The sequence below is a fragment of the Stenella coeruleoalba genome, assembly GCF_951394435.1.
Source record: "Stenella coeruleoalba genome assembly, chromosome: 1".
Taxonomy (NCBI): Eukaryota; Metazoa; Chordata; class Mammalia; order Artiodactyla; family Delphinidae; genus Stenella; species Stenella coeruleoalba.
The window spans coordinates 5,420,038-5,437,999 of record NC_137169.1 but is presented as its reverse complement, the minus strand read 5'-3'; the positions used below and the strand labels follow the sequence as shown (position 1 = coordinate 5,437,999).

The window sequence follows — 17,962 nt, the reverse complement described above, 5'->3', positions numbered from 1 at the left end:
GCCATCTCTCAATCGGCCACACCAACTGACGGAGCATTTGTGCGTCTCTTTCCCAAAGAGGCGATCATCATGCCAAACAGGGATTATATGCCAACATCATTTCTGGGTCTGAAAACGCGACCTGTTTCTGGCAGAAGGGTCTGTGATCTAATTAAGCGCGACCCAGGCTGATGCTGTGAGCCTGCATCCTCTGATCAGACACCAACGGCTGGCGACTGCGTTGCATGCCTGGGGTTAAAAGGCTGTTAAAAGGCTGTGGGTCACCCATAGTCTCCACGTAAAGGGGTGTCCCAGAAAGAGGTGTGGCCTGGCCGTCGGGAAGCGGGGTTCAAGCCCAGCTCCTCCCGTAACTCAGGGTGCCCCAAGGTAAGTCTTCCAAGCTCCCTGGGTAACAGCTTTCCTATGCAAACAAAGGGGTAGGGCCAGCTGGTCTCTGAGGCCTTTGGGGCTCTGCTCCCAATGAAGCTGAAACCTCTCAAGCTGAGTGGGGCCTGGCCTGGTGCCCGAGGAGCCCCTCCTGCAGAGTCAGGGTCACTCCCCTGGACCCCCCTCCACCCGGCCGCTCAGAGCCTCACAGGGTCCTGCCCCCGATGCTGACCTCAGAGCCTGTCCCGCCTCCAGCCCCCAGGGACCCTCCGGCTGCTGCAGCTCTCTGCCCCGTGCTGTCCATACTGCTTAACTTTTCAGGAGCCGGGACTGGCTGAGGAGGCGCCATGCCATTCATTCCTGGGCGTGGCTCCAACCCCTCTCATCTCCCCAGCCACCGCCAAAGACAGCGGCTCCCAGGAAGCAGGGAGCGGCAGTGTGTCAGGAAGCATCTCCGGGGCTGTCAGCACGGTGATGCCTGTCAGGGGGTGGGCCTCGTTCCCCCTCTCCCCTGGGGCGGTGCAGCTGACTGCTCTGACATGCCCCAGAGAGAGGGGGTGTGATGGGGCAGGAGCCGCGGGGACACACAGCAGACTGCAGCTGCGGATGCGGGCACACAAGGGCTGGGGGCTTAGTCCCGCGCAGGGAGGGCGTGGCCCGGAAAGGGTGGGGCTGAACTTCAGGGTGCGGGGGAGACCTTGGGGCAGGACTTCTCAACCTTAGCTTCCTAGAGGCAATGGAAGGATCTGGATCCAGGTCCGGGCAGCTCTGGGGACTCTGCTGGAGTGAGCTGGGACAGGCACGTTCCACGGGGAGCGTGGACCCGGGCTCAGCAAAGGGCTTCGGCTGTGAATGCCAGACACAGGGGCATGGCCGAGGCAGAAACTCTGCTGATGGTCAGGGAGGGAAGGACCCAAGGCCGGGGCTCTGTGGGGTGAGTGCTGGGTTTGTAACATTTGTGGTAACAATAACCACAGTTTGCTGAGCGCTGGCCTGTGATGGACCCAATACAAAACACTACAGAATTTCTGAATCCTTACGACAGCACTGAACCACCTTCTCGGTGAGGAAACTGAGCCCCAGGTTATGGGTTCTGTGACCCAAGGTGTGGCCCAAGCCACAGCTCCACGTGGCTTCAGAAACAGGGTTAGAGAGACTCACAGACGTAGAGAACAGACTTGTGGTTGCCAAGCGGGAGGAGGCATGGGGGAGGGACGCAGTGGGAGTTTGGGATTAGCAGACACAAACCATTATATATAGAATGGATAAACAACAAGGTCCTACTGTATAGCACAGGGAACTATATTCACTATCCTGTGATAAACCATAATGGAAAAGAATATGAAAAAGAATGTGGATATATATATATATATATATATATATATATGTATAACTGAATCACTTTGCTGGATAAGAGAAATTAACACAATACTGTAAATCAACTATACTTCAATAAAATCAATTAAAAAAAAAAAAGAAACAGGGTTAGAACCCAGGTCAGCACAACCACCAAGCCCTTGGCCTTTATAGCTGCTTCAAAGCTGGGCGACTGGCAGAGAGGCCCTTTCAGGCCTCCCTGGGGCAGAGGCTCGGCCTCCTGGGGAGCCTGGTGGCCTTGCCCACCGGGGGAAGGGACTCTCCAGTGCCTCGCTACAGGCAGAAGGCTGGGCCCCGGTGCAGGCGCCCACCTCTCGCACACGCCTGGCCCAGGACTGGGGACATGGGGGTAGCACGGACCCTGCGTCATCTCTCAGATGAGCTGGTGGTGGCCCTGGTACACCGAGTCTAGGGTCTTGAGTGGCTGGGCCTTCTCTCTTCTGCTTGGTCAGGCCTGAAGCAGGTGCCAGGGTCTGCGATGATTCAGCCCATGACTAAGTGAGCACTTACTACCTGTAAGGGGCTGGGCCAAGCCTAAGGGGAGCTGACACCTTGCAGCTGCCATGGGGTTGGCTCCACTTCAGAACAGCAAAGCCCTCTTGGGCTGTCAGATGCACCCTGATAAGCCAGCAGGGCTTACATTTCCTGCCCCGTGATGACTGGAAGTGGGCCTTGGCGATACATCCACACAGGTATGATATCAAAACCAGTCATCGTGAGAGGAGGACAGTACAAGTGCAGGATGTTTGCAATGCATTTGAAATTAAGAGACCAGCATCATAAAACAATCATGTGTGTGTGTATATATATATATATATATAGCTATATCAAAACCTCGTGGTAACCACAGATGAAAAAAATCTATGACAGATATACACACAAAAAAGAAAAAGGAACCCAAACACAACACCAAAGATAGTCATCAAATCACAAGAGAAGAGAACGAAAGAGGAAAGGAAAAATAAAGACCTACAAAAACAAATCCAGAACAATTAACAAAATGGCAATAAGAACATACATATCGATAATTACCTTAAGTGTAAATGGATTAAAGGACTGGTACATATGTTGTCTATGGATCAGATCACCTCAGTGACAGAGGGACGTGGGCTCCCGGAGCAGCTGTGTCCTGCCACCTGCCCTCAGACTTTAACCCAGACAAGGGACCAGAGTTGAGGATGCCCCCCAGGGGTCTCCTGAAGCCCCGGCCCTCCAGCAGCAGGGAAACAACAGAGAGGGCAAAACGAGACCCACGGGAGCTAATTTCTTTGCAACAGACAGCCTTTTTCTGAGAACTCTGTCTTCAGGTTAAGAAAGTTTTTAGCAACTCGGGATCAACAAACCTTTCTGCTCTGGATTTCCCTCTCCAGCCTCTAAGCTAGCCTCCCACAGAATTCTCAAGTCTCATGCCCCCAGGATAACCCTTCCAGGGCGTACTCTCCAAACTAAGGCTGGTGTAAAGAGCGAAGCTTCAGGAGGGATGGCGGGGAGGAAGGAGAGGGGTGTGCTGTCGGAAGGTCCCAACCGTCCTGATCTCTTTACCAAGTTCTGATGCTTGTCCTTGTGGGGCATAGCTGGGGCCTGGGCACAGCCATGGGAGGGTCTGGGATCATCCCCAGGAAACGGGGACCCAGCCCTGAAGCCGCCTTCTGGATGTGGATAAAGTCTATTCACACCCACCCAACACACATGGACTCCGGTGCCAGGCATGGTTCTAGGCGCCAAACACAACCTAATGCCCCTGCCCTCAAGGAGCTTACTTCTGAAGGATGGGGGTGGGGCAGGACGAGAGACAATGAATAAATAACACAGTTGATGTTGCAACAGAGTGGACGAAGCACAAGAGGTTTCGCTGAGTGAAAGAAGCCTCACCCAAGAGTACTTGCTGGGGGACTTCCCTGATGGTCCGGTGGGTAGGACTCCGCCCTCCCAGTGCAGGGGGCCTGGGTTCAATCCCTGGTCGGGGAACTAGATCCCACACACCTGCCGTAACTAAGAGTCCACAAGCCGCAACTAAGAAGCCCATATGCCGCAACTAAACATGCCACAGCGAAGATCCCGCACGCCGCAACTAAGACCTGGCGCAGCCTAAATTAAAAAAAAAAGTAAAGAAAAACAGAGTACTTGCTGGACGATTCCATTTGTATGAAGTTCTAGAACAGGAAAAACTCATCCATGGTGGAAAAAACAGGACAATGGTAACCTCTGGGACATGGGCGTGGGGACTGACTGGGAAAGGACAGGAGGGAACTTTCTGGGGTGATGGTAATAGTCTAAATCTCCACGCGGGCTTGGGTTCTGTTGGTGCGCGTATCGATGGAAACGCATCAGCTAGTATGTTAACATTTGTGCCTCCAACCGTTTCATTGTGTGTAAATTTTCAAAGCAAAAGAAAAGAATTGCACTTTAAATATTGAACTCTGGTTACCGACATGCGTGCTCTGCTCCAGTACGTGTTGGGGGAGGTGTACTGTTGTCTGCAGCTTAGTTTGAAATGCATGAAAAACAAGTAAGTCGGATTTCTGGAGAGATGGACGTGTAAGTGATAAAACAATATAGCAAGATGTTGAGAGAGTCTGGGTGGTTGGTATAGGGTGCTTGTAAAATTCTCTCAACTTTTCCGTTTATCTTAAACATTGGATAATACAATGTTTGTTGGGGGGGCAGAGTGGTTTGCAGGAGAGAGAGGGGAAATTAGGTGGGGTGTCAGGAGGGGCCACTGCACAGAGGGCTGAGTTTAAAAGTAAGGCGCTGACTGGTGAGGTCAGGGTACAGCTATACATGTGGGAGTCATTGGCATAAAACTGGCATGTGAAACTGTGGACCCAGGTGAGAGGACCCAAGGAGACGGTGAAGACAGAGAAGGGAAGGCCTAGGAAGCTCAGGGACATTCCAAGATCTAGGGCTTGAGGAAAAGGGATGCGATCTGTAAAGAACGAGCAGTGAGGGAGATAGACAGCAGCAGGAGAAGAGAACATTCCAGAAAGAGGGGATGGCCAACCTTGGTAAGTGCTGCTGGGAGGTCCGAAAAATGAGGGTGGCAGTGAGGTGACCTTTGGGTTTTGCAACGCAGAGGTCACTGGTGAACTGGAGACAGCCCCATCATGGCACGGAGGAAGAAGAGGAAAGCTGGAGGTGAGGGGTGAGGAAAGAATGGGAGGTGGGCAAGGGGCTAGGATAACCAGACACATATCCAAGGAGGACACTGGTGCGTCCGGAAAAGGAGAGGGGAAAGCTCCCAGGAAGTCCTGTCCATTTTGGGGGTGGGGTGGGGATGGCAAGAAGTCTCCTTCAGGACCCCCAGAACACTTTCCTGGGAAGAAAGCAGATGAACTGAGGGGGAGGTGAGAGGAGGAGTGATGTCTGTGTGTACCTGCGTTTACCTGTGCACACCTGTGCACACCTGTATTCACCTGTGCACACCTGTGTTCACCTCTGCATACCTGTATTCACCTGTGTACACCTGTGCACACCTTGTTCACCTGTGTATACCTGTGTTCACCTGTGCACACGTGTGTATACCTGTGTTCTGTGCACACCTGTGCACACCTGTGTTCACCTATGTTTACCTGTGAACACCTGTGCATACCTGTATTCACCTATGCACACCTATGTATACCTGTGTTCACCTGTGTACACCTGTGCACATCTACGTATACCTGTCAAGCTAAAACTATTTGTAGTGAGTCTGGGGTGTGTCTCACCTGGGAATACCTGCATCCTGGAGCCACCGAAATAGTAACGGTGGTAAAAGCAGTTATGATGTGATGTCGGGGGACCAGAGTCTACAGCACCCCCAAGCAGGCCAACTTCACGAGCTGGGTGTCCCCGGAGGCCTAAGCGAGTGCTGACGTCCACACATGGAGCTTGTCACCAAAGACTCGCATTTTCCATTTCACTCTACTAGATGACAACGGAATTTCATTCTTGGCCCTTTGAGTTCTTTCAGAAGCAAAACAGAAAGTGTTTCCTTGAAGCAAACTTTTGTCTTTTGCTTTGGAAACCGCACTTTCCCCTTTGCTCCAAAGAAGATTAGGATATCAAGGACAGAATGTCAGCTGAAGATTACACGAAAGGATAATTAAACAAAAGCCCACATTATAAGCCACCTAGAAGGGAAATTAAGCAGCTTTTGCCTTCTCCCCGTCTTTGAAGGATGTTCTGTCGAAGGCGAGCCGGAATTGTTTGGCTTGATAAATAAAGATAGTAACCAAACTGTATCGCCCATTGTTCTGCCTTTATATTAAAAGCAATCGCTTAGCCAAGCTGATGACACACACCATGGAGGCATAAACCCCTCTGCAGACGGAAGGATTAAGAGGCTGACAAGGTCTGGACACTAAGACTAATTAATAATTTCCATCTCTAAGGAACTGCAGCTCTGGCAGCTTCGTTCTTCCTCCGTCTCCCAGCCTCGCCCGGGCAGCCCCGTCCTCTAAGGGAAGGACAGAGGGTTTTCAGGATGGGCCAGGATAGACGGTGGTCAGTCCCAGCGGGGCAGAGAGCCAAGGGGGCCCTGGGGAAATGGCTGCAGCAGACAGACAGCTGGAATGCGGAGGGTGCTTCTCACTAACCGAGCAGAGATGCAGAGTAACTTAGGGAACCGGGTTTGCCATCACCTGGTCGCATCTGTTAGATGAGTATTTTGCCAATTGAAAGGTGGTCTGGATGGGACCTTCTCAGGGGACACCCCTCCCCACTTATACCCACCCACCCAATCCCCTGGAGCAAAAATGGCTGGAAATAGTCACAACAGAGGGATGAGCCAGCCACCAATGCCTAGGGCCAAGCATGACCCAAGATCTCTGTGGGCATTGGCTTAGTTCATCCTCCCGGTGACCCCCAGAGGGAGGTATTTCATGCCTATTTTATAGACACAGACTTAAGATTCACAGAGATTAATTCACTTGACAGAGTCACGTGGCTAGGTGAAGGCAGAGCTGAGTTCAAATCCAAACCGTGGGCCTGGAAGGACCACGGGTCCAGGGGTCCCAGCAAGTAGCCAGTGGGAAGCCTGTCCGGTGCCTACAAGCTCTCCCCCATACTCAGGAACCCCCTCGTCCACAAGGTAGGGGCAAAGCATCCCACTTCCCCAGAGGCTCCAAGAGCACAGACAGCGGCGATTTGCAAGGTGAAGTTCAAGTAGCTGAGACCTATCACAGGGACTTTCTGGGTTGCTCCCCCTGCAAGGTGACCAGTGCAAAAGCCAGCCACCCGGGCACGCCCCTGTCCCCGAGGAGGGGACCAGGATGAGAGAAGCTTCTGGAAGATGCCCATTGACTTTCCACAGAGAGGATAATGGCTGCTCTGGGGGGATATATTTTCTGGAGGCTTAGGTGGTACAGCAGAGGCTTTGGCATCGTAAATTGCAATCAAGCAAAGATGTCTAAGAAGGAACTAATATCGGCTCTGCTGCGCAGCCTTGGCAAAGAGCCTGAAATCTTAATGGAATTGAGCAATTTTTTGCATAGTGCCGTAAATTCCTAGTGTCTACCTTATCTTCTCATCACGTTCTTCAAGGCACATTAAATGGAGAAAGAAGAGGAAGCTGCTAGATAGAATAAAACCGGAACAAGGAGGCAGCTCCAGAGAGACCTGTCGGAGACCACAATTCATTCCCACACGCGCCTTCTCCGTCGCAAAAGGCCGTCACCACTTGCTGCTTGTCTGCTCCCGTCTCTGCGTGTAAAAAGCCTCCTGGTGGCTTATGAGCTGAGGCTCTGGTCTAATTACCGGTCCCGCAGCCATGCTCCATTTTGCATGGTCTCTGCCCTGCTCCAGCCAGCACCCCCCACTCACCTGTCCTCCGGAGCCAACACCCCGTCTGGAACCCTGTCCTAGTATCCCTGGCCCCCCCTGCACTTCTCTCCAGATTTTGTCCATCTCCAGAATTAGCTAACAACACAGTCGCTTGCTGGGCCATGGCAGCCCTGGCTTACAATGGCTATTGTTACTGTTGCTGATAATAATCATGACAAGGATGAAAGGCCACTGCTCTCACTTCAACCTGGAGAGACTTTCACAGCTGTGATGAATGTTCAGCCTCTGGTTGGCCGGCCCCAGCTCTCCTGGTCTCTTCTCCTGGGCCCAAGCAGAGATGGGGTGCATGTTCTCCCCTTACGGCCCCTCCAAGTCACTTGACTGGCTCCAGGGCCTGGGACACCTGTCCTGAGGCCTTCTTCTCAGACAGCCCCGTGCCTGGTCTGTGGACCTGGGGTCCCACACATTCTTGTCACTGTACACTGTGGCCCAGGCCTGCCACGTGTCAGAAAGGGCATGGAAGAACATCCCCGCCCCATTCTTCCATCCTTGAGCTCACCTCCTCCAGGAAGCCTCCCCTGACCACCCAGCCCACTCTATGTCCACTTCTCTGGACTCATCGCATTGATGGTTTCCGGTATCACCTACTAGGCACATAAATTCAGGGTCAGAAATGACTTTGGCGCCACAGGGTCCTTCACCTGCCTCTCCACACAGGAGTTCTACCCAAATGCTCTGGGCCTGGAGGCTCCCTTCTCTGTGCTGTCCACTCCCTAGTGGGCTAGACAGAGGTCACTGTCAGCTGGGGAAGGACAGCCAAGGGTGTAGGACAGAGATGCAGCATCAGACTCTTTTGTCCTTCTTGACATGGGCACCGACCCCTAGAGGTTAACACATCCAGGATCCATCAGCTACTCCTCCTTCTCATCTCTGCTCCTGCCCCGCCCGTGCCCCTCGGCCCGGGCACTGTGGCCTGTGAGCTCCAGAGGATGGGGCCGTGTGTCTTTAAAGGGCCTGGACAGGGCCCTGATTACCCTAGTCTTTGGGGGTCCCAAATTCTCCTCGACCCCGTTTTCCTCTTCTGAAAAAGTCAGGGCGAATTTGCCCAGTCCTGACTCCCTCCCAGGGCAGCCGTGAGAACCAAAAGAGCTGGACCTGGAGTCCCCACCAAGTGCCAAGGGCCACCCAGTGCCAGGGCTGTGCTGTCCCTGAGCCTTGCACCCTCTGCCCCAGCCCAGCCCGTACGTGGCATCTGCCACATCTTCCGTATGGGGTCTGCAGGATGGAGCACAGAGGGTCCGGCTGGCCGGGGGCGTGTTCCCCTCCCCACCAACCCAGGCCCGGGGGCCAGGGACTCCTCAGGTACCAGCTCGCTTCTGTTACCTGAACCACGTGGGTCAAAATGCCCCATTTGGGACAGAGAGTCAGCCTGACCGCAGCGCCTCTGTCACTCTAAGCCTGTGAGGGGTCATTCAAGTACTTTTACGAAGCTATCATATCTTCCATTAAAAAAAAGATGAAAGAGAGAGAGGGAAAGAAAGGAAGGAAAAAGGTGGGGGGAAGCTGTCTCCCACGTCTCAGGGCTGGCCTCCTGGTGGAGCCCAGCTCACCCCGAGTGGAGATGTCCCCCCATTAGGATAAGCCTGGAGACGAGGGGTGAGTGCAGACGCCCTCTTCCAGCCGCCCCGCTGGGAATGCTGGTCCCGTCTGGTGACCCAGCTCACCTGCAGGCCATGGTCCCAGGTGACGCCACGCTTCCAGATAGAGTGAGGGGGACGATGGGGGGGGGGCACATGGGTTGCAAAAGAGCCGATCATTCCCCAGATAGATTTCCAGTCATTTTGGGTGGGTAGTGGGCACAAGGGACATTTACAGCCATGACAGTGTCCCCACTGCAGAGGAGGGTGGCAGGAAGGAGCAGAGGTGTCCTGACCATTCCCGCTTTTGGTGGGGGCGCTGTGAGAGATGAAGGGAAGATGCCAGGTGGGGATCACAGGGCTCCCTGGGGGCGTCAGGATGTGCCCTTATAGGTCCAAACTGGTACTGACGGCATCGAGCTGTCCATCACCCATGGAGTGCTTGCCGTGGGCCACGAGCTGGGCTCCATTGTCACGTGCTCTGTGTTTCATGTATAGGGAATTCTCACAACAGTCCTGGGCAGTCCACGCCATTCTCATAACCATTTTACTGATGAGGAAACTGAGACTCAGAGAAATGTGCTCAAATACCCAGAGTCAGACAGCTAATGAATGTTTCCCTGTGTGACCCCAATCCCACTACTATAAGAGGTTCGAACAAGATCCCAAACATCTGCCCGCTGATTGCTCCGGGTGGGAGCGAGAATGGCGGCCTCTGGGCCACGCGGCAGGGGCCGGGGGTTCCCTCTGCCCAACACGCCCACCACCTCACCTCACCCCAACTTTGCTACTTGAGGGAAGCGATGAGATCGGAGGCGCCTTCCTGGGGAGCCTCAGAGGCACTTGGCTCAGAGAGAGGCCCTCACATCCACAGACAGGTCTGGGGTCGACGGACAGAACCATATGCTGAGGTCCCGTGGGTGTGGTGTTGGGAAATGTCCCAGGCCCACGCTGGGGCCATAGTCCCAGGTCGGGAGGGGAGGCCCTGAGCCCACGTGCTCGCTCCCTGCACACTGCGGACGAATACGGCGCTGCTCAGCTGCCTGTGGGGAGGCTAAGGCCTCGTTCAGAGGTGAGGAGGCCCCAGGGGCACTGGTGGCAGGAGAGGGCCCTGAAGGAAGGTGGGGCTCCCTCAGGACAGGCTGGTGTCCAGGCCTGTCTCTGGGGCAGAAGCTGAAACTGGACCGTTCGCTACGATGGCCCCAGAGGTGTGCAAAAGGCCTTCTCTGGGGCCCGCTGGACTGTATGAGACATTCAAGACCCCTAACCCTAACCCTAACCCAAACCCTAAACCTAACCATGGCCCTAGCCCTAACCCTAACCCTAACCCTAGCGCTAACCCTAGCCCTAACCCTAACCCTAGCGCTAACCCTAACCCTAACCCTAGCCCTAACCCTAACCCTAACCCTAACCCTAACGCTAACCCTAGACCTACCCCTAAACCTAATCCTAACCCTAATCCTAGACCTAACCCTAACCCTAGCCCTAACCCTGGGAGGCCTTGGGCCACTGCCTCCCCCAGGCAGCTGCCCTTTAAGTCCCTTCCTCCTGGCAGGAGAAATGCCCTCCTCCCAGGGGCCCTGCTCGGGGGGACCCCCCCCCCAGTCCTGGTATTTTTGCCTCGGGAAAGCCTGCTCTCAGGACGGGGTGGGCAGAAGTTGACCACGCTGAGGGTGAAAGGCCAGCTGGGGGCCCACAATCCAACAAAGGGGTCTAGAGCCTCAGCTCAACCCCCCAGGCCTTGCGAGCCAGGTGGGGAAGTATGGCTCTCACGGGCACTTGTCGGGGAGCCTGGGCTCCGCCCGAGGAACACTGGGGTCTCCCTCCTGCCCTGGGCAGCGAGTCCTCTGGCTGAGGCCTCCCTCCACTCCAGGGTAGGGAGCTGTGCAGGGCCAGCGCAGCCTGGAGTGAGCGCCCTCGGTAAGCTGGCTCTACGCCCGCCGCCGCTGCACTCTTCTGCGCTGCCTCTGTACCGTGGCACTCGGTGGAGACGAGGCCCCTGCACCCGCTGTTCCTGGGGGTTCTGGGCTGGCAAAGCTCAAGGTCAGGCAGGAGGTAGGCTGTGGGGTTGAAGGGCAGCTGCCCCTCCGTGACTGCACGGCCTGGGACCAGGTGCTTGAAGCTGTCTCTAGCCCCTCCCTATAAGAAGGGTAACAATGGCAGCCCGGGGAGAAGAGACGGGCGCCCTGGGAGCCTGGTCTTCTCCCGGGTGACCCGGGGGCCCGTGGTGCGGGGCCGGTGCACTGCCTGGCCCAGAGTCAGTACCCAGGGTGGCCGGGTGCCAGAACTTGGAACCCAAACGTCTGCCACTCTCAGTGATCCAGGAGCCCCCAGTAGCGGGGTCCCCCCAAAGCCCCAGGGTCCCTGCATTCGCACAGCAGCACTCAGAGGCCTGCAGGCCTGTGTGTGAGCTGCGGGGTGGTCCAGGGAGCAGCGCCCGCTGCCTCTGGCCCCGCGAGCTGGTCTCAACAGACACGCAGCCCCGAATGAATGGCGGTGGCAGACACACAGGACACACCCCCTGCTTCACTTGAGCGTGGAAAACATTCATTAAGCATTTTAGAGGACAAGGGCAAAAAGAAAAACACTCATTAGAAGCAGAAATAGTTTCCAAATGAGCCATACAGAATCTGCTGGCAAGTCTGGCCTGACGTGGGGGCTTGTCCTCCTGGGGGAGCGGGCAGGGGGAGGAACGCACGGAAGGAGGGACTGTGGGGCCCCAGAGGGGTCACAGAGGGAGGCAGGAAGGCCCGAGCCAAAGCACTAGAAAATCCCAAGAGGAGAGGCCACGGCGGCAGAGACGGAGGCCGAGGAGCCTGGCTGTCTGGCCCAGCGTCGGAGCGGCCCAGCCTGCAGGAGGGGCTGCACCTCCAGGGCCCCAGCAAGGCTCAGGGCCTGGGAGGATGCAGTGATAACCATGTTCAAGGCCACGGGAGGCAGAGGCAAGAAGGAACCTGATCCCAGCCCGGCTCCATCGCTGACCGGCTGGGTGACCCTTGGCCTGACCCTGCCCTCTCTGGGCCTCAGCGTCTATCTAGGAAATGCAGCAGCGGAGCGTGGGGCAGCCTATAAGGGCCCTGCCAGCCGTGACACATGGAGCCCTCAGCGGGGCTGCCGATACGAGGAGAGGAGCTGTGCACCGGCGGCAGCGGGGGCTTCTCAAGGCCCCAGGGCCGATTCCCCAAAGGCCCCGTAGAAGCAGCCTGAGCTCAGGTCCTCTGGGGTCTCGAGATGCTGCCCGTGCAGGTGCCCACGTGGTGCCCACGGGGCACGCCAATGACCTTAGGTGCCATGGCTGAACGGGCTTCAGTCCCTCCACTCTAGGGGAAGGCTCTGGTTCCTCAGTGTCTGCCGGCTCCAGGCAAGTCCCGGAGCTCCAGGCTTCCGGGGGCGGGACTTGCGAGGAGCTAATTGCCTTGACTTTTCTCCTGAACCTCCTCCTGCCCAGAGCTGACCCGGAAGCAGGAGCCCCCCGCCCGTGTACCTTCCCGCTTTGTCACCTGCTCACAGAAACTCGGGGACGCGGAGGCGGGGGTGGAGAGTCAACTCCCCAGGGACCCGGAGAGAAGCTAAAGATTCAGATTAGCCCTGGAGAAACCAGATCTGTGATCCCGGCCTTTGGGGAGACTCGGGTTCCCTGCCAGCTGGAAGGTAACAAACCCAGACGCACACGAGTCACCCCAGGTATGTCTCCAGCACGCAGCGGCCAGGATCGGAGCACCAGGGAGGGGAGGGCTGGGGCAGAGGAGCAGCGGCCCCCCACTCCTTGCGTGGCCCCAGAAATAAGGCAAGGGCAGCCCAGGCTAAGAGGGACTTGGCTCAAGGGGCCTGCGTGAGTGGAATCCAGGTTGGGGAGCAATCGGCTCAGACTCCAAGGCGGCCCGGTGGCGTCTGAGTCCCGGGAAGGAGATCTACCGAAAGCCACAGGTGCCTGAGGGAATGGAGGCGTGGGGGTGGGGAGAGGTCTGGAGGAGAGAGAGGAAGCAGCCTTGGAGAGCCGACAGCTGGGGCTGCCCGAGGGGCGAGCTGGCAGGAAGCTGGCCGCGGGGGTGTGCCTCCCTCAGGAGGGCAGCAGCCAGGCTGGGCAGAGAGAGCAGAGCAGAGCGCTGTTCTGATGGGGCCTGAAAGCTGAAAACACCAGCGTGGGACCCGAGGGGGTGGAGGTCCAGGAAGGAAGGAGCTCACAGGGGCTGCTGGAGGTGGAAGTGTTTCTCTGGCAACACAGAGGTGAGAAAAAGGGACTAAGGAGAACGGTTGTGTCCTGGAGACACAGGGACATGTTCTAACTGCACCAGATCTCTGCTGTCAAGGAGGAGCCCACTCCCACCTCCTGCAGCCACGGAGAAGACCCTTGACCAAATGGCAAAATGCCTTGGGTCCATTCTTATTAATAAGACCTGGAAAGTAGCATCCCAGGATTACACTGAAGGTCCCTTTCACAAGGACGCAGGGCTGAGCAAGTAGAAAGGCAGGTGTTACCACGCCAACCTCCGAGGGGGACAGACCCGGGAGACTATAACGGGCAAGGTGTTGGGGAAGCCGCGTCTGCAAGTCAGCACCTCGTCTGACGGTCTCAGGTGCCACCCGCCGATGAACTTGAACCACAGACAATTGTTTCTGGGAACTGAGGAGAACGGAAGTGTATGGCGGCGCGGGCAGGGGGTTGGTTGGGGGAGGTGAGGGCGAGTTGATGGACAGAGGGCCTGGTCTAGGTGTGGACACTGCGGCAGCCCTGTGCCCAGCAGACACCTTCCAGGCCACCTTCCCTGGGACCAGCAGCCCTTCTGCACTCCATGGCATGTGCAGCTCTCTCCTCTCAGAACACGTGCCATGAGCATTGGCGGGGGGCTTGCTTTCCCAACTGCTGGACCCCTCCCAACCGCGTCCCCCAGGTCAGGGAGATCCCCAGACCCCTGAGGCCCAGGCTAACTTGGATGCAGAAAGTGAGACCTCTGGGGGGAAAGGCCAGAGGCAGCAATCCCTGGGCAGAGGCAGTAGGAAGAAGTTGGAGTGATGCTGCCGGGGCCCCCCGGGGATGTGTTCTACAGAGAGCAGCTGCAAATCAGAGGTCGAGCTTTGGAAAGGACCCAGGTCCAGGCTCGCTGGGCAGACCCCTCAGACCTTCCCACTCACAGCAACACCTTCCACGTGCAAGACGACCACCAACACAACCAGTCGGCTGTTGGCTGGGCGGCCTCGGGGCTGTGCTCCAGCACCATGGACAGAGATCTGGGAGCCAGGCCTCCCTGGGAGCTTTGGCGACTGGGTGGCTCCTCCACCCCTTTCTCCATCCTGCTCCACAGCAGACATCACAAATCGATTACAGAGCTCCTTCCCTCTGAGCCAGGAGCTCCTGGTCTCCCAACAGCCATCCCAATCTATCCAACTACAACTGGCACGACTCTGGGAGCTGATTCTCCACGTGTGCTGACGGCTAACCCACATGCGGTTTTCAGTGCAAAGGCTTTTCTCAGTCAGGGGCAGGTTGCCCACCCAGGCTTTTTCCTGTCCTCAATCAGAGGAAACTGAGGCACCCTGGAAGCAGCTGGCAGGATGGTATCCTCATGCGGCGGGCAAGGACGCCCCCCACCAGGCTTCCTCCCCTTGCTGGCATCTGACATCACACCGGGTCGGCCCCGAAGCTGGCCTCGGCGCCACACGCCGACATCCCTAGGAAAGCTGGCCAGGGTGCCAGGGCCTGGGACCGCCGCACGCAGGAGCCCCACCCCACTCAGCTCCCTCCGCAGACCCTTCCCCAGCACCGGAGACGGAAGAAGAATCCAGTCCCAGCCACCTACCTGAAGGAGCCAGTAGCACCTCCGGTGGAAGGTGGGGATGATGGAGGAATGGACATAGCAGCCGTACAAGCACTAGGGAGAGAGGAAAAACGAGAATTCAGTTGGAAAGAGGGAAGGAAGGGAGGAAGACGGCGCAACAGAGAAGGGGCAAGAGAGGGCCGCGGACGCTGCCACCACCCCAGGGAGACCGAGGCGTGGGCGCCTCCGCATCCGGCTCCAGGACCAAGGCTAAGGTCTGGGGCACACCTAGGAAGCACAGCTGGGAAACACCAGTGGGCAAACATGGATGGACAGCCGGGGTGCTCGCCCTTGTGAGGGCCATGGCGGCACGTGGGAACCCGGAAAAGCCAGGGGCCACAGGAATGCACAGATGTATACATTTTGCCTATCATCTGAGGGGCTGGGGTTTACCCTGACGTTCATGCATAGAGCCTGGGTTAAGACCCCTTGGTGTATGGGGAGGGACGGAATTCATTCAAGCACACACACACTCCAGACCTTTCCCAGCCAAGGAGGGCCGTCCCTGGCAGTACTGTCTGGTAGGAGCTCCAAGGCTGGGGGGCCAGGGAGGGGCAGCACTGCCTAGGACTGGCTTCCAGAGTTTGGGACCCTTTGTGCACACCCCGACTTGCTGGTTTTTATTTACAGTTTTCTAGTCACATTTGTGTTTGTTCCAATTATAAACCTGCATCTTTTACAGATGGATTTGGTTTTAGAAACCAGCTAGAGTCAGATTGGAGAAGAAGGTGGGTGAGGATTTAAGTTCAGGAACAGCATGTAGAGGGGACGTGAGGAGGGACAGCTCTCACGCAGCTTGTCACTTAGATCCAGGAGGGTGGAGCTGACCGCTGGGACAAGTCAGGGGAGCACACCGTGCGCTGGGCACCATGGGGGCTTGCCTGCCAGTAGGGGTGAGAAAAAGGGACTAAGGAGAACGGTTGTGTCCTTCCTGAAACTGAATGCTCAGAGTCTGAGTGGGAGGAAATTTGGCCTTTTCTTCTTCTTCTTTTTTTTTTTTTGGCGGTACGTGGGCCTCTCACTGCTGTGGCCTCTCCCGTTGCGGAGCACAGGCTCCGGACGCGCAGGCTCAGCGGCCATGGCTCACGGGCCCAGCCGCTCCGCGGCATGTGGGATCTTCCCAGACCGGGGCACAAACCTGTGTCCCCTGTATCGGCAGGCAGACCCTCAACCACTGCGCCACCAGGGAAGCCCTTGGCCTTTTCTTTTTGAGCCTCCAATTCCAAACTAGAATGAGCTCCTTCTGTTTTCCTTGGAGTTCCCCTAGCTTCCCAAAGCACACGTTCCAGATGGGGTGGGGCAGAAAGAGAAGGCAGGACCACAGAGCCTCAGAGGATGAAGGATGCGCAAGGTCTTCCCTTCCCCTTTCACTATAGTCCCCCAACACCGACACCAGTTCTGCAGAGAGAAATGGCCGGCAGCTCTGCATTTGCAGTTTTCATCAGATATTTTTCACACTCCCAAAAAGACCAAGTGCAATTTGGTTTGACTAGGAGTCCATTTGAGCCTTGCCTGTCTGATTAACAGAGTTGAAAGAGAAATCATTTTGGACTATGGGATTCTGGCTGCAAGAAAATCAGATTTCCAATATGTTAGAACTTTTACAGATTGCTGTCAGCTGGGACTTAAGCCCTGTACAGACCAAACAAACAAAGCGGAAATTAATTTAAACGACTCCCTTGCAATTCTTGCCCACGAAATGTATTTATTATTAAGAAGGCAATATTCTTTCCTGACTTTTCTGGTTTTCAATAAACTGTGTGTTTCTTTCTTTTAAAAAAACAAAAAAACAACTGATAGCTCATTCCTTCTTGCCAAAGGAGGCTCGTGTTTGGACATTTTCTGTGAGCGTTTGGTTGCAACGGATGAGCAACCCACCTGCAACTTCCATCAGCCCTTTTCCTTTGTAATTGGGGTGTTCTCGTGGGCAGTTGCGTTGCTTTCACTCATGCAGTGAGCCCGATGGAGGGAGACAAACTGTTGAGAGAGGAATTCTCTCCGTCTCTTTGAAGTCAAAGGCTTCCCATCTGCTCTTCCTCACTGTTCGTCCCTCTCGAGAGTTTGCCGTGAATGCCCTGCTTCACCTGTCTCTTTCCCTTTCTACTGCTTTTTCTTGAACTTGAAAAGAACACGGTTGATTTGCAGCACCAACTCCCCCTTCATTCAGTGCGTATCTATCTGTGTTGGGCTGCGGCAACCTTGAACCTCGTACTAAGGAGTCACTGAGACTTTACTGAACACCCACTGCGTGTCCCTCCTGTGAGAGCCCAGGAAGAAAGCACAGCCCGTTCTCCCCCAAGACACCCCAGCACCCCCCTCTCAGGCACCCTCCCCACCCCAGAACCATCCAATAAACAGAATGATGTTAAAAAGAAAAATTGCTGTTTCTACATCAAGGCTCATGCATTTTAATCAGAGGAACCCTCGGGGCCTCACTCAGAACTTAGTCTATTTTTAGATATTTACTGTAAACACCCTGGCGATCCGATGTCTCTGGTCTCCACAGATGAGAGCCACAATCTTAGGAAGGTGGGAGAGAGGTACCCCTGATGAGGGTGAGCCAGGTCAAATGGCATCAAGGGAGGAAGCTCCCCAGGGAACCCCAAGGGCTCAAGAAGCCCGAGGGCCACTGGACCCTGGCCTAGCGCGCTGGTCACCCCGTGGCTCACTTGTCCATCTCTATTCCCTGGACGGGGGCTCCTGGCAGGCAGGACCTTTGAATGAAGGGGGCCCACAGTTCCCCCACCCAGTACCCTCAGGACACTGGTCTCTACAGCCTGGTACAGAGAATGATCCGGAGACAGCACATGTTTAGTTTCTGCTTGTGGAACTCTGAAGGCTCAAGTCTTTCTAAAAGACTAGAAAACCATCCTGAAAAATGGTTCCACGTTTAGTGCTGAAATGGTTGAGCTTCAGTTTCAGGGAAAACTGACAGGTGTTGGGTAGCTGGGTTCCCTTGTCTGGAAGGAGGCTTCTGGTGCCCAGTCTTGGTGAGCTAGAGTCAGC

General features: G+C 55.8%; 1 protein-coding gene across 1 annotated transcript in view; it reads right to left on the bottom strand.

The window, feature by feature from the left end:
• The window catches only part of CAMTA1 (calmodulin binding transcription activator 1), a gene marked incomplete at its 5' end in the record, with an annotated part of 885,827 nt that overhangs the window by 242,053 nt on the left and 625,812 nt on the right, over positions 1–17,962 (bottom strand). The window contains 1 exon segment of the mRNA XM_079918494.1: positions 14,939–15,010. Within this exon segment, the coding sequence (XP_079774620.1) occupies positions 14,939–15,010 (72 nt within the window).